The sequence below is a fragment of the Rhinoderma darwinii genome, chromosome 10 (genome assembly GCF_050947455.1).
Source record: "Rhinoderma darwinii isolate aRhiDar2 chromosome 10, aRhiDar2.hap1, whole genome shotgun sequence".
In the NCBI taxonomy this organism is placed as follows: domain Eukaryota; kingdom Metazoa; phylum Chordata; class Amphibia; order Anura; family Rhinodermatidae; genus Rhinoderma; species Rhinoderma darwinii.
In genome coordinates this window covers 97,836,806-97,850,370 of record NC_134696.1, presented here as the reverse complement: position 1 = coordinate 97,850,370, position 13,565 = coordinate 97,836,806, and the positions used below count along the sequence as shown (strand labels likewise).

The window sequence follows — 13,565 nt, the reverse complement described above, 5'->3', positions numbered from 1 at the left end:
CTCACGGCAGAGTGAATGCTGGGGCAAGGAGTCGTCAGCTCCTTGCTCCAGCATTCAGTAAACGGGACCAGCGCGGTTAGCGCTGTGTGGCTACGGGCGCCCACAGGCTTAGGGGCCCGGTCGCAATTGCGACCCTTAGAGCTACGCCACTGACTTAAAGGGTTTGACTTATCAGAGTCAACACTTCTTAGATTGGAAATGGCTGCCTCCTGGGCAAATAGTTAATTTTGCCACACAGCCAGCCAAACATATCCACTGCAGCGACCACTGCAGAGCAGATATAGTATAACATTGCAACTCTTCGATTTTGGCTCAATGTGGGGGTTCCCAAGAAGAGCATCCCCCTCTCTTTGACCCCCTCTCTATTAGTCCATATGCCCTAACAATGAATAGATTCATTAATCTATCTTTGTTTATCTGTAGACCCCCATTTTTCGTCAGTTCCCTAGTTCATTAGAAGGTGCAGAATCTGTTTTTGCATTGAACTATTGAGTGTGGTGATTGTCTCCATCTCCATCCATGGATTTAATCCATGTAGAACGAAGCTTGTTCCTAACTATATTGAGTACAAGTCTTCGGTTATTCAAGTATTATATTAGACTAGGAACCCATTTGACTAAGGTCTCCTAGTCGGGCTAGTGGATTCACACACTTTGTGCACTAAGAACTTCCCCCCTTTAAAGGATGGTAGGGATATCAGTAATGCTATTTTAATTGATTCAAATATTCAAGATTTGCATATATATTAGCGCCTATAGAGTGCTGCTGAATATTTGTAAGTGTAAAAAACACGAGACGCAAAAATTATGCAAAATTTGCTTAGAAAACACCCCCCGAAAGCTTGAAGCTCCTAGCGGTCCCACATCTGAGAGCTGGTATTGAGAGGTAGACATGGAGTCTACATGAGTGACGGCAAGAAACATGAAACCTCTTTGGGTGAGCAAGGTTCATTGTCAAGATCATTAATACAATTCTAATAATTCAAAAATTCCGGTAACTTCGGGCACACCCAGACCAATGGTGGAATAATCATGGAAAGCTTATCTTCTATTTACAGTAACATAACATTAGGCTTGGTGTGATCTTAGCATTTGTTTTTTTTTTCCCTCTGATAACTTGTCAAGATTATTATATCAGGAGACATTTTTATACTTCACAGGAGATGTCAACTCAACCAACCTCCAACTTTAACATCAGTGCAACTAATGGAACAACCTACCGACTGTCCTCCTCGAACCTCAACTTAACATCGGCTATACTCTTATTTTTGACATTTGCATTCGGACTTGTGGTGAACACTTTGTATCTCTGGGTGCTTTGTTTCAGGATGATCAGAAATGTCAACACCACCTTGTTCCTCCACCTAATTTTGGCCAATCTATTGCTTACCTTTGTATTTCCCTTTGCGGCGGTATATTTTATCATGGAACCACATTGGGTATTTGGTCACTTCCTGTGCAAGCTCATCAACTCTTTTGTGTCGCTGGGTATGTACGTGTCAGTGTTTCTCCTGACCGTGATTAGTGTGGATCGTTATTGCTTGGTCTTTCACCCATATGCCTACAAAAGGTACATGAACCCCCGTTCTGCTTCCATTATGTGCCTTTTGTTTTGGGCTTTGGCTTTCAGCCTCACGACTCCATACTTGATATTTCGTCGAGTCAGATATGAGAGCAACATTACCATCTGCTACAATGACTACACCCTCTCAGGGAAGTGGGACCATAAGACGGTGAAGTGGGTCTTATTCGGTATTCGCTTGTGCATAGGCTTCGTGATTCCTTTCTCCATTATTACGTTTTGTTACGTAAAAATATTTATCAAGATGAAGAAAGAACATCTCACAAGGTCCAGTAGACCTTACAGAATTATCTTAATTGCTATCCTATCTTTTTTCATCTCCTGGACACCTTACCATATCTGGTATGGATTGAGTGCAGAGAAGGACAAGATTCAGCAAAGCGTCTTGAGATCACTGCAAGTATTATCGACATGTCTAAACTGCATCAACAGTTGCTTTACTCCGATTCTTTATTTGTTCATTGTGGAGAGCTTCAAAAACATGTTCAAGAAGTCTATTTTGGCTGTCATTGAGTTGGTGGTCAATGAAACGTTAAGCAATTCTCCCTATCACTAACCCAAATGCTCTCCGGTACTATTATCCACTTTACTGAAGCTATTAGGGGGGCAGGTTTTATAGAAAACGGTCTATCTAGTGCCACAAGTAGGTGACTACAGACAATGAGAACCCAACACTGCACCGATGAGGAGAAACAACTCTTATTCAAGGCTCTTTAAGAGGTTTTGTACGTTGACTTGCTGAAATTCCACCGCTAGGTGGCACTAGATAGACCATTTTCTTCCTTCTGCAGAAGAGCTATTTTGCATACTTTTCCCAGGAATCATTGCCCTAAAAACTCCCTACTTTCTGGATCTCCATGAGGAGAATCAGTACCTTTCCAGATGATAACCAATATGGTCAACATTTTTTTGTCATCCATCAGCCATGAGTGGTTACAATTATCATTCCAATCATTGTTAGGTCCTCATATGTCAGTTTTCGCCAGCCTGTGACTCTCTAACTGTTGTGAAAATATTCATGCCCAGTATGCCCTGACAGCTTATGGCTGTATATGTATTTATATTGCCTCCAATGTTTTAAAGGGTAACTAAATGTTCGATAAACTTCTGACATGTCATAGTGACTCATCAGAAGTTTTGATTGGTGGGGGTCCGAGCACTGAGACCCCCACCAATCGCTAAAACGAAGCCTCAGAAGTGCTCGTGTGAGCTCTCAGCCACTTAGTTTCTGTTCGGCTTTTTACTGAAAGCCGATGTATCAGAGTACAGGCTCATAGACTTTCTATTGAGCCCGTACTCTGATAGATTAATTTCCGGAAAAGGCCGAACAGAAACGAAGCTGCTGAGCGCTCACACGAGCACTTCTGACGCTTCGTTTTAGTGATTGGTGGGGGTCAGTGCTCGGACCCCCACCAATCAAAACTTCTGACTATGAGATGTCAGAAGTTTGTTGAACGTTTAGTTACCCTTTAAATGTAAATATGTAGTGAGCTCCCCCTAGAGGCCTTTGGGGGAAGCCAGAATTGTATTGAATTCTATGGCTGCATGACAGGAGCCATTGTTTGTTGTTTTTTAAATTTTTGAGACACAAAACAACACAATGTAAGAGCATACATATGTGGCCATATTGTCCAAAAGTTTGTAAAATAATTTTTAGCAAAAACATATAATATTTCCTTAAAACTGCATAAAGTTAACTGGGGGGGGGGGGAGAGACAGGGCAGATGATTATTTTTATCAAATTTTTGCAACAAAAATTGAAAATATTAGTTTTTGCAAATGTTCAAATCTTTAAAAAAGAGATGGAAAGTTTTTCTTCAGAAAAAGAAAAAAGATTTCACCATAAATGATTGCAACATCATTTATAGTGAAAAATTTTTTTTTTTTCTGAAGAAACATTTTTGGGAATGTGAGGTCTAGATGTGCAGTATATCTTCACTTTATGTTTTCTGTTTCCCTTTTGTGCAGTATAGAACATTATTTTGTGGTTACCTGGAAACCATCAGCATGTTGCTTTTTACAGATCTTTTATTCTGCCTCTATTTAGTACTTTAAGGGCTTTTGTTCAGAATGAACTGAGGGTCTGATTGGCTCATAAACACATGAATATCAGATACAGATATTAAAGGGGGAGGTACCTGTTTTATGTAAATTTAGCTAAATTATTGTTCGAGAAAATGTTCCGTAAATTTCTAATATACTATGAGTTTTAATGTCTCACAATTTTCAATATATGTGATCGCTGTCAGTGAATAGGATCTTTCTTGTTTATATCCAGAGTCTGAAAACCTATACAGACTTGGTACTTCCCACAGCTGACAGTTTGCTACAATTGTATTCAGTCCAGACAACTCTGTGAACTTAAACACATCGGCATCACAAATATCTCTCCTGTACTGATGGTTTGCTACAATGTATCAGTGCAAATCCAATGTATCATCCTCGAGTCCAGACTGTTTAGCTCACAGAGACCTGATACAATTTAGAACATTACACCCTTTTGCACTCAAAGTACTTAATCGAGATATCACAACAATAACAGATCCATCAACAGCAGCTAGCAACACAGAGCACATTATACAATGCTAAAATAGATTTACATAAAACAGTACACCCCCTTTAATTTATTAATTGTTTTTACTATATGGATTGTTATGGGCCACCAAATTATTATCGTTACTATTTATTTGGTTGCAAAATTAGGACATTTCAATCTGATTTATTTCACTTTCTTATTAGAAATACAGCAGAGGTTATTACATGCACAAAACAGTCTCTCAGTCCCATGTCTTTGTCTATTGAGTAAGAAATACATAAGCGATATCATTGAATTTACAAACACCAGAACAAAAGGCTGCAGAAATAAATAAAAAAATTCCAAAAATTGCCAAAAAATACACATTCATTGAATCATCTCCCGTCTTGTGGATTTGTCCGCTTTGTAATGTTTCCTCGTTCATCACAATGTAACGCTGCATTGTTGTCTCCAGTTTAAGCAGATTTATTAGTTATATATCATTATAGGACGATTCCTTTGAGAGCGTCGGCCTTGCTGCTTTCCCAGTTCAGTGAATCACTTTCTAAAGGTCTATAATTACTTTTGAGCCGTCTGGTCGAGTAAACCAGTGGTTTCATGTTTACCACAGAGCTCATTGGTTTTTGTAGTCAGAAGCATCTTGAATGCCCCTGTACGAGTCAAAAAGTTGAGCATCATCTCCAGTTGTTTAAACATTTTCCATTTGTAACGTCTTTAGTGTGGGACTTCCTCAAAAACAGTCCTAAATACTTGAGTCAGTGACCTCTTCACAACATCCTTAAATTCTCGGCCAATGAAAACATAAAGTATCGGGTTGATACAACTGTTGAACATAGCTAAACATTTGGAGAGTGGGACGGCCACCAGACTGACCAAAAGTGGTAATCCACCAAGAAAAACTCGAGAGAGGGCTAAGGCATGATAGGGAAGCCAACATAAAAAGAAGGAGAAGACCACCCCAGTGACAACCAAAAATGGCTTACTGCTCCTGTTTAGTTTTTTTTTATGGAGTGTAATGAGGAGAATTGCGTAGGAAATAAGGATAATACTCAATGGGACTAAGAACTGGTAGAGGAATATACAGACAGTGAATATAGCAGCTTCCCTTCTCTCCCAGTCTTCAAAAACATCTAAGTTCTTGCAAGAACTTCGGTTGCTTTCTGTAGACATTTCCGAAAGAGTGTATGAACCTGGTACCAAGGCAATAGAGAGAATCCAAATGACTAAACATGCAGTCGTAACCAACCTGGGGTTGCGATAATTTTGGCACCATACTGGGAAGAGCACAAGAACGCAGCGATCCATGCTGATGGCACTCAGCAGGAGGATACTGGCGTAAATGCTCAGACCAAAGATGCAGTTGACAAGTTTACATAAAATGGGCCCAAATGGCCAATGGAGGTCAAGTAACAGGTAAAGGATAGTGACAAGGACCAAAAAGGTGGAGATGAAATCTGCCAACGCTAGGTTGAAAAACCATACAGTGTTGATAGTTCTTTGAAGGCGGCAGCCTGTTATCCAGATGACGGTGCCATTTCCCATCATGCCTAGGAGAAAAATTAAACTAAAAATCACAGTGACCACCACTTGGACAGCATGGCGCAGTTCGGCAGTTTCTGGATCTGTGGTGGAGTTCATCTTAACGTCCCCTGGTGTTACCCCTGAAAGAACAGAAAGGACATTCAGTTATAACAGCATGACATTTCCATATTATCGGCCATATTAACTCTTGTTTTGCAAGTCAAGATTCTGCCATATATTATAGAAACCCATTCATTCAGAACATTACACCCATTTGCCCTCAAAACACTAAATAGAGATATCAAATTATTAACAAGATCTGACAACAGCAGCTAGCAACACAGAGATAATTAAAAAGTTGTGTAACTTTTTATTGTACAATGACTACTGTTTATGTACATAGAATACTACACACCCTTTATTTCCTTGTTTGAGATTACTATATGGATTAATGTTGGCCAATAGTATTATTACTATTCCTTTGGTTGTAAAAATGTAAAATGGGTAAATAATGTGAAAATTATAATGAAATATGAGAAAATCTATAATCAAGGCAAACACTGTAAAACTTATTGGGAGGAGTGGTAAGAATTGTTTTTTTTTTTCTTTTTTTTTTCTTTTACCAAGATCGGTCTTGAGAGGGTGGGGGGTGGGAGTAGGGGGAAAATGTAAAAATGTGTATAAATTGTATTTTCTTTATTCCTTACTTGTATGGAATTTTATATTGTATTGAATAAAAAAGAAAGAAAAAAAAAATTAAAAATTAAAATTAAAATGTCAATCCTGTACTGATCCCGAGTAAGATACTGTGTGATACTCCAGAGCTGCACTCACTATTCTGCTGGTGGAGTGACTGTGTACATACATTACATTACTTATCCTGTACTGATCCTGAGTTACATCCTGTATTATACTCCAGAGCTGCACTCACTATTCTGCTGGTGGAGTGACTGTGTACATACATTACATTACTTATCCTGTACAGATCCTGAGTTACATTCTGTATTATACTCCAGAGCTGCACTCACTATTCTGCTGGTGGAGTCACTGTGTACATACATTACTTATCCTGTACTGATCTGAGTTATATCCTGTATTAAACATCAGAGCTGCACTCACTATTCTGCTGGTGGAGTTATCCTGTACTGATCCTGAATTACATCCTGTATTATACTCCAGAGCTGCAGTCACTATTCTGCTGGTGGAGTCACTGTGTACATACATTACATTACTTATCCTGTACTGATCCTGAGTTACATCCTGTATTATACTCCAGAGCTGCACTCACTATTCTGCTGGTGGAGCCACTGTGTACATACATTACTTATCCTGTACTGATCCTGAGTTACATCCTGTATTATACTCCAGAGCTGCACTCACTATTCTGCTGGTGGAGTCACTGTGTACATACATTACATTACTTATCCTGTACTGATCCTGAGTTATATCCTGTATTATACTCTAGAGCTGCACTCACTATTCTGCTGGTGGAGTCACTGTGTACATACATTACATTACTTATCCTGTACTGATCCTGAGTTACATCTTGTATTATACTCCAGAGCTGCACTCACTATTCTGCTGGTGGAGTCCCTGTGTACATACATTACATTACTTATCCTGTACTGATCCTGAGTTACATCCTGTATTATACTCCAGAGCTGCACTCACTATTCTGCTGGTGGAGTCACTGTGTACATACATTACATTACTTATCCTGTACTGATCCTGAGTTACATCCTGTATTATACTCCAGAGCTGCACTCACTATTCTGCTGGTGGAGTCACTGTGTACATACATGACATTAATAATGTATTAACAATGTAACTCATTTTGTACGTACATTCTGTATATAAAATGTAAAATAGATTTAAGCAATATTTATAGGGAAATAGAGTAAAGTGATATTTCCTGATTCCAAAAATATAATTACAATGACCCTCATAGCTTCCTGTGGTGATATTTTTGTAGCTTTTAGCTGACAATATGATTTTTTTAACTGAATGTTAGACTAGGGTTCATGGCTTTATTACGGCTCGGAGCTGTAATAGGGCACTTCTAGAAGTCTATGTATTCATACTGAACAACCAATTTCATATGGAGACATGGAGACATATAGAGGTGTTTTTCCATATGAAAAACGTGCCGCGCTCCATCAGAAATACGGTGCTGTACAGAGGTTACCATCACCCCAATCCTGTTACTGCATTACTGAATTAAATGTAAAAATATAATTGTACTTTTAGCAAAATTTGAACATATTTTGAAAATGATGTGCCCTCCATTGAAGTCAAAGGAAGCATAAGAAGAGGAATTTATATAGCTAGCCTACAGGGGGCATGTGGGCTGTCATGTGGATAGTCCTACCTCATTGTAGGAAAGCTACATAGATCCCTTGCATATATGTTTAAGTAAACACAGGGGTGTAAATAACATAGACTGGAGGATGATCGCAGGGGCGAACACAGAAAGTAGGGGGCCACTGTACAGGAACAATGTAGGACCCCTTGCTAATTTAAAGATCGTGAAGGAGGACATCATTGGTCCACCAGTAATTATAAACCGTGAATTATAAACAGTCCAGTAGACAATTGGAAGCACAGTTATTTCCATTATAAGGTGGGAGTGGGTCCTAATGCCCACGGGGGCCCCTGTGCAGCTGCACAGGTTGCACATATGATATGTCCGCCTTTAGGTGACCATGTGACCTTAAGACTCAGCTCCATGACTCCAAAAAATGTCCGTCAATAGTTACAGCTTCTTTTTCCTCAGTTACAACGATGGAAGTGCAGCTCTGGAGCAACCAAACTGCTGCTCTACAAGCTGAACACTGTGAAAGGTGAAAGATTTAGGTCTGAGACGGTGACATCTACTATCTGTGTGTCTTTACTGTAGGTCGCCTCGCTGTATCTCCACTTTGCTTGTTACTAAGTGACATTTACACTTGTTACTTTCATAGTTTGTAGCTACTTCTTTTATTCACGTATTGTGGTTTTTGTTGCTGAAAAACCACATCTATAAAACTCAAGGTGCTAAAAAACATAAGATTTAATAGACGATATGTAATGAACGCGACACTGCTCATATTATTATACGGATATTATATCACATAGGAATGAACCATAGCAGCTAAATAATAAAAATAATATTACAAGAATACTGGATGGTCGCGATTACACGGATCCTGACTTCTTCTGACTTATTTAAGGTAAGGTTATGCTTTTTTTTGTCAATTGTTCATCGTTAGTGAAGTAATTTTCTGTTACAGTACACTATATATGTATGTTTCCTGTCATTTACACGATAGATAGATAGATAGATAGATAGATATGAGATAGATAGATAGATAGATAGATAGATAGATAGATAGATAGATAGATAGATAGATAGATAGATGGATGGATGGATAGATAGATAGATAGATAGATAGATGATAGATAGATAGATAGATAGATAGATAGATAGATAGATAGATAGATAGATAGAGAGAGAGATAGATAGATAGATAGATAGATAGATAGATAGATAGATAGATAGATAGATAGATAGATAGATAGATAGATAGATAGATAGATAGATAGATAGATAGATAGATAGATAGATAAGTAGATAGGTAGATAAAGGGACAAAGGGTGCTCAAGTGGGCACAGGTCACATTAAATGGCTCCATTTTATGGGTTTTATTTTATTTTCGGGTTATTTTTCCAGTAGCTCATCATGCCCTTGTAGATCTGGTCTATGTGTGTGCAATAATAAGTTCTGTATATGGGTCCCCAGAATGGTCACCTCTGGTGGCCCACGGTAGACCATTCCGATACAGCTTAAATTATACGGAAACACCACATATTCATAGGGAAACGGAAGGCTATTATAACAGATGAGTAAGAATAGAATATGGATGGTCCGACACAAGGTCGGACACAAGGTCACCGAGTGCATCTATCCCATTATAGGAGCCCTGCCATCTACTTCATAATCCATTCATCTCTCCAACGTTCTAGACCATGTACATAACCTAATGTTCATTCCGTTTAGAATATACAAAAATATGAAGATCTTATGAGGCCATCATTTTATTGACTATTAATGCACATTTACATTTTTATTAAATTATAAATAACATTACTTATAAGCAATACTTATTTTTTTCTATTTAAAGGGTTTTTTCAGGATTTATATATTGCCCTGTCCCTAGTATAGGACCCCACTGATCAGCAGAATGAGGGGGGTTTGAGGCTATGTCTGGTACAACAGTTTGGGTGGAACGTCACTGTTCCTTAGATAAACATTAAAGGGGCTGTATTGATTCAGTGACCCCTCATTTTGCTGATTGACGGAGTCCCCGGTGATGGTCAGATTCTCATCAATCACAATTGACCATCGATTTACAACCCACCCCTTCCCCCGAAAACCATTCCAGTCCATCAAAAGTAAGTACCATAGACATTTTACTATAATAACCCATCACCGGAGTCTGGAGGAAGCTGCTCATCAGGATTACGTTTTCTATCTACGTGGTAGGACTCTGATGACTACTCTTTGACCACAAGTCCTGATTTGATTCATTACAGCACCGGAGACAGAATTTACTGTCAACGATATCTAACCACAATAAGATTTCACTTCAGTGGCCATTGGCCAACCATAAATAACCATTGTTATGTGTTATCTGTTCACAGTGATACAATACAAGAACTTATCACGGCTCATATGATGTGTGATGTTTTTGTAATGATCGGCAATCACAATACAAAAAGTTAGAAGTTGACAACGACAGATAGACACAGATTTGGTATCCCTATAACCAAAACAACCTGTATAAAAAAATGACAACATTTATTTACTATGGCTGATGAACTCCATGGTGTAAAGAGTGGTCGGGATATCTCTAAAATAAGTTTTTGGGAACTTAATGGGTTATTCCCTTTATGGATATTTGTGGCATATCCACAGGACATGTCATAAATGGCGAATAGGTGCTGGTCCCAGCTCCCCCGTGGCTGCCACATCCAAGTGGAGAATGGTGACCGCACATGTGAGTTACGGAAAGAGCCGAGCAAGTGTGCTAAATGGCCACCTCGCCAGGCAGAAGAGGGGGTCAGAGGGCACCTGTTCTGGAGATATGTGCGGGTCTTATCCTGTGTATATGCCATAAATGTCTTTGATGGGAATACCCCTTTAGAAAGCCAATTTTTAAATATCCTATTATGGAATTCTGAGTAAATTGAGGTGGGGTTCCCCATTCGGGATCCTCATCTATTAGCAGACAGCCGCTATAAAGAGCTCTGGAGGACCCAGCAAATCTATGCATTACACGGACATCCCATTGATTTCCAAAGGCCACCTGTAATTCTTTATTTCCCCTGTAGGGGCGCTGTAGGGAAACAGAACACTTCCTGCCAAATTCCTCCACAGATCACAGCTGTTTGTTAGGATGGATCAGTAGCAGGACATCCTGCCATGAGTTTATCATCGATTACCGTTCTAACAAAAAGGGACTGTCCAAAGCAGACCCCTTTAAGGTCAAAACTGTCTCCCTCATTAAAGGAGTTTTCCGTGAGTTAAAAAAATTACCCTGACGTTAGGAAATGTGAAATAACCAATACTCACCTATTGAATTCTACGCCACTCCCGTGGTTCCCGCCGCCTTTGTTTATTTTGCTAGCAATAATGCAGCATATATTAACGTGACCGCTGTAGCCAATCACTGGCCTCAGCAGTGATGTTTACATGTACGGCACAAGACCTGCTGGCTGAGGCCAGTGATTGGCTGCTGAGGTCACATGGATTTGTGTGATGTCATCACTGCTGTTGGGAACCCCCAGAGTCTCAGTGCTGGAGCGGCAGGGGATTTAACAGGTGAATATTGTATATTTTTTTAAATTTTTTTACATTTTTTACTTTAAGGGAAAAAAATTTAAGGGACTCAAATAAAAATATTTTTTCTTTTTTCTTCGTTCTTTAGGTTTTTGCCGACAATGACAGCAAATCTCACCGACAATAACACAATCAACGCAGGGACCTTCACCGCAGTCACAACGTCAAAATTAATCTGTTTACCGTTTCTGCTGATCACGTTCCTCTTCGGATTGGTCATCAACACTCTCTATCTCTGGATCTTGTGCTTCAGGATGAGAAGAAACCTCAACATCGTCTGGTTTTCCCATCTCATCCTCTGCAATCTCATCTTCATTCTGGTCATACCTTTTTTGGCCGTTATGTTTTTTTTCCAGCCGCACTGGGTACTGGGCGAATTCATGTGTAAGTTTGTCAATTTCCTTTTGTCCCTCGGGATGTACGGAGACGTATTCTTCCTCACCATCATCAGCGTTGACCGATACTGGTTGGTTTTTCACCCCCATTTTTACAGAAAACACATGCACGCTCAACAATCTTCTATCATCTGCCTTTTACTTTGGGGTTTAGCTTTTTTATGTAGTTCTCCATATCTCGCCTTTCGCCGGATACGTCGGGAAAACAATATATCCATTTGTTACAATGATTACACCCTCGCTGGTAATCCGGATGTAGAACTCGAAGCCAAGGTCAAGTGGGCTTTATTATACTTCCGTCTACTGGGAGGTTTCTTGATCCCGTTATTTATTATCACTATCTGCTACCTTAAAATTACATTCAAGATCAAAAAAGAAAATTTTACCAAATCCAAGAAGCCTTATAAGATAATATCTATTGCTATAATATCTTTCTTTATCTCTTGGACACCTTATCAAGTGTGGTATGGAATGAGCATCGAGAAGGGATTCTTCCAAGAGACAACGCTACAAGGCCTGAAGGACTTCGCCACCATATTGGCTTGTTTTAATGCCTCCTTCACTCCAATCCTATATCTTTTCATTGTGAAAAAATTTAAGACTATCTTCAAGAAGTCTATACTGTCTATCTTCCAAGCCATGCTAAATGAAGCTTTCCTCAAGAGCATAGACAATAGGTCGGATCTATACTCTGTATCGGTTAGAAAGTATGAATCTCAAGAAAATACCATGTAAGGAAAGTTTTGGACAAAAGGATCCACCAGAAAAACTTTTTCTGGAACAATAAACCCCTTTTACTACCCTCATGTCCTGAACAGGCATCCAAAAAGCTATGATCAAAAGGGGACAACCTACTAAAAGTGAATGCTGATCCTAATACTTTTCGGAGGCAGAGTTCTTCAATCCTCTGCATAGATATAATGTTAAAACATAAAGTTCTAGCCACTTTCAGCCACCACTAGGGGGAGCTTTCAGAATACGATTTATACATTTAACTCAATGCTAAAACAGTATGCAGTGAGGTCCTAAGCTCCCTCTAGTGGCGGCTGCAGGTAGCAAGGATTTTTATTATTTACCTCTAGATCTTTGCAGGAGTTTTGGAGCTCTGTATCAGAATAAAATGGAGCTCGGACTGCTATAAAGATATTTAAAAAAATAAATCAGAACAGGCTATCGGACCTAAGTTATAAAGGAAATATTCACTTTAAGGTTTGGGTATGTATTGTATATAATGTATATAACAGAGTACACCCCCTGCTGTAAAATATAAGACAATCAGAAGACATTATACAACGTTGTATAATTGTATCCCTTATAAAACTTGTGTCATAAAAATGTTAACTTTATTATAGTAATTTTTTTATTGTATATTAGGTTTCTTTTTTATTAGTAAACTGATTTTATATTTATTACGGGTTGAAGGGGTCGTACCAAATGGACAATGGAGTGGGGATTGCTCTTCTCTGGCAATAGTAGGATACATTATTCTCTACTAGAGGGTCTAAGCCAGTGGAAGGGCCCCTGGGCAAAATATGTGGGCGAGGAGCCCTACCGTTCCCATGGAAAGTGATACTTCCATAATTCTGCCATAACATACAAACCATCAGACAGTATAAAATAGCAAAACCATAGAGTGCCTACAAAATACTGCCAT

The 13,565-nt window shown here is 39.1% G+C and overlaps 3 protein-coding genes across 3 annotated transcripts in view; 2 read left to right on the top strand and 1 right to left on the bottom strand.

Annotated features, from left to right (window-relative positions):
* Positions 1–1,162: 1,162 nt before the first annotated feature.
* Positions 1,163–2,137, top strand: LOC142662674 (putative G-protein coupled receptor 33). The gene has a single exon (XM_075840886.1). The coding sequence runs from the start codon at positions 1,163–1,165 to the stop codon at positions 2,135–2,137; it is 975 nt and encodes a 324-aa protein (XP_075697001.1).
* Positions 2,138–4,314: 2,177 nt separating this feature from the next.
* LOC142661615 (chemerin-like receptor 1) overlaps positions 4,315–13,565 on the bottom strand; it is an 82,517-nt gene continuing 73,266 nt past the window's right edge. Inside the window, exon 2 of the mRNA XM_075839034.1 lies at positions 4,315–5,778. Within this exon, the coding sequence (XP_075695149.1) occupies positions 4,832–5,755 (924 nt within the window). The 5' untranslated portion in view covers positions 5,756–5,778 and the 3' untranslated portion in view covers positions 4,315–4,831. The remainder of the gene's footprint in view (positions 5,779–13,565) is intronic.
* On the top strand, positions 11,615–12,646 carry LOC142661614 (putative G-protein coupled receptor 33). The gene has a single exon (XM_075839033.1). It carries the CDS (start codon positions 11,618–11,620, stop codon positions 12,644–12,646), a length of 1,029 nt encoding a protein of 342 aa, XP_075695148.1. The 5' UTR covers positions 11,615–11,617.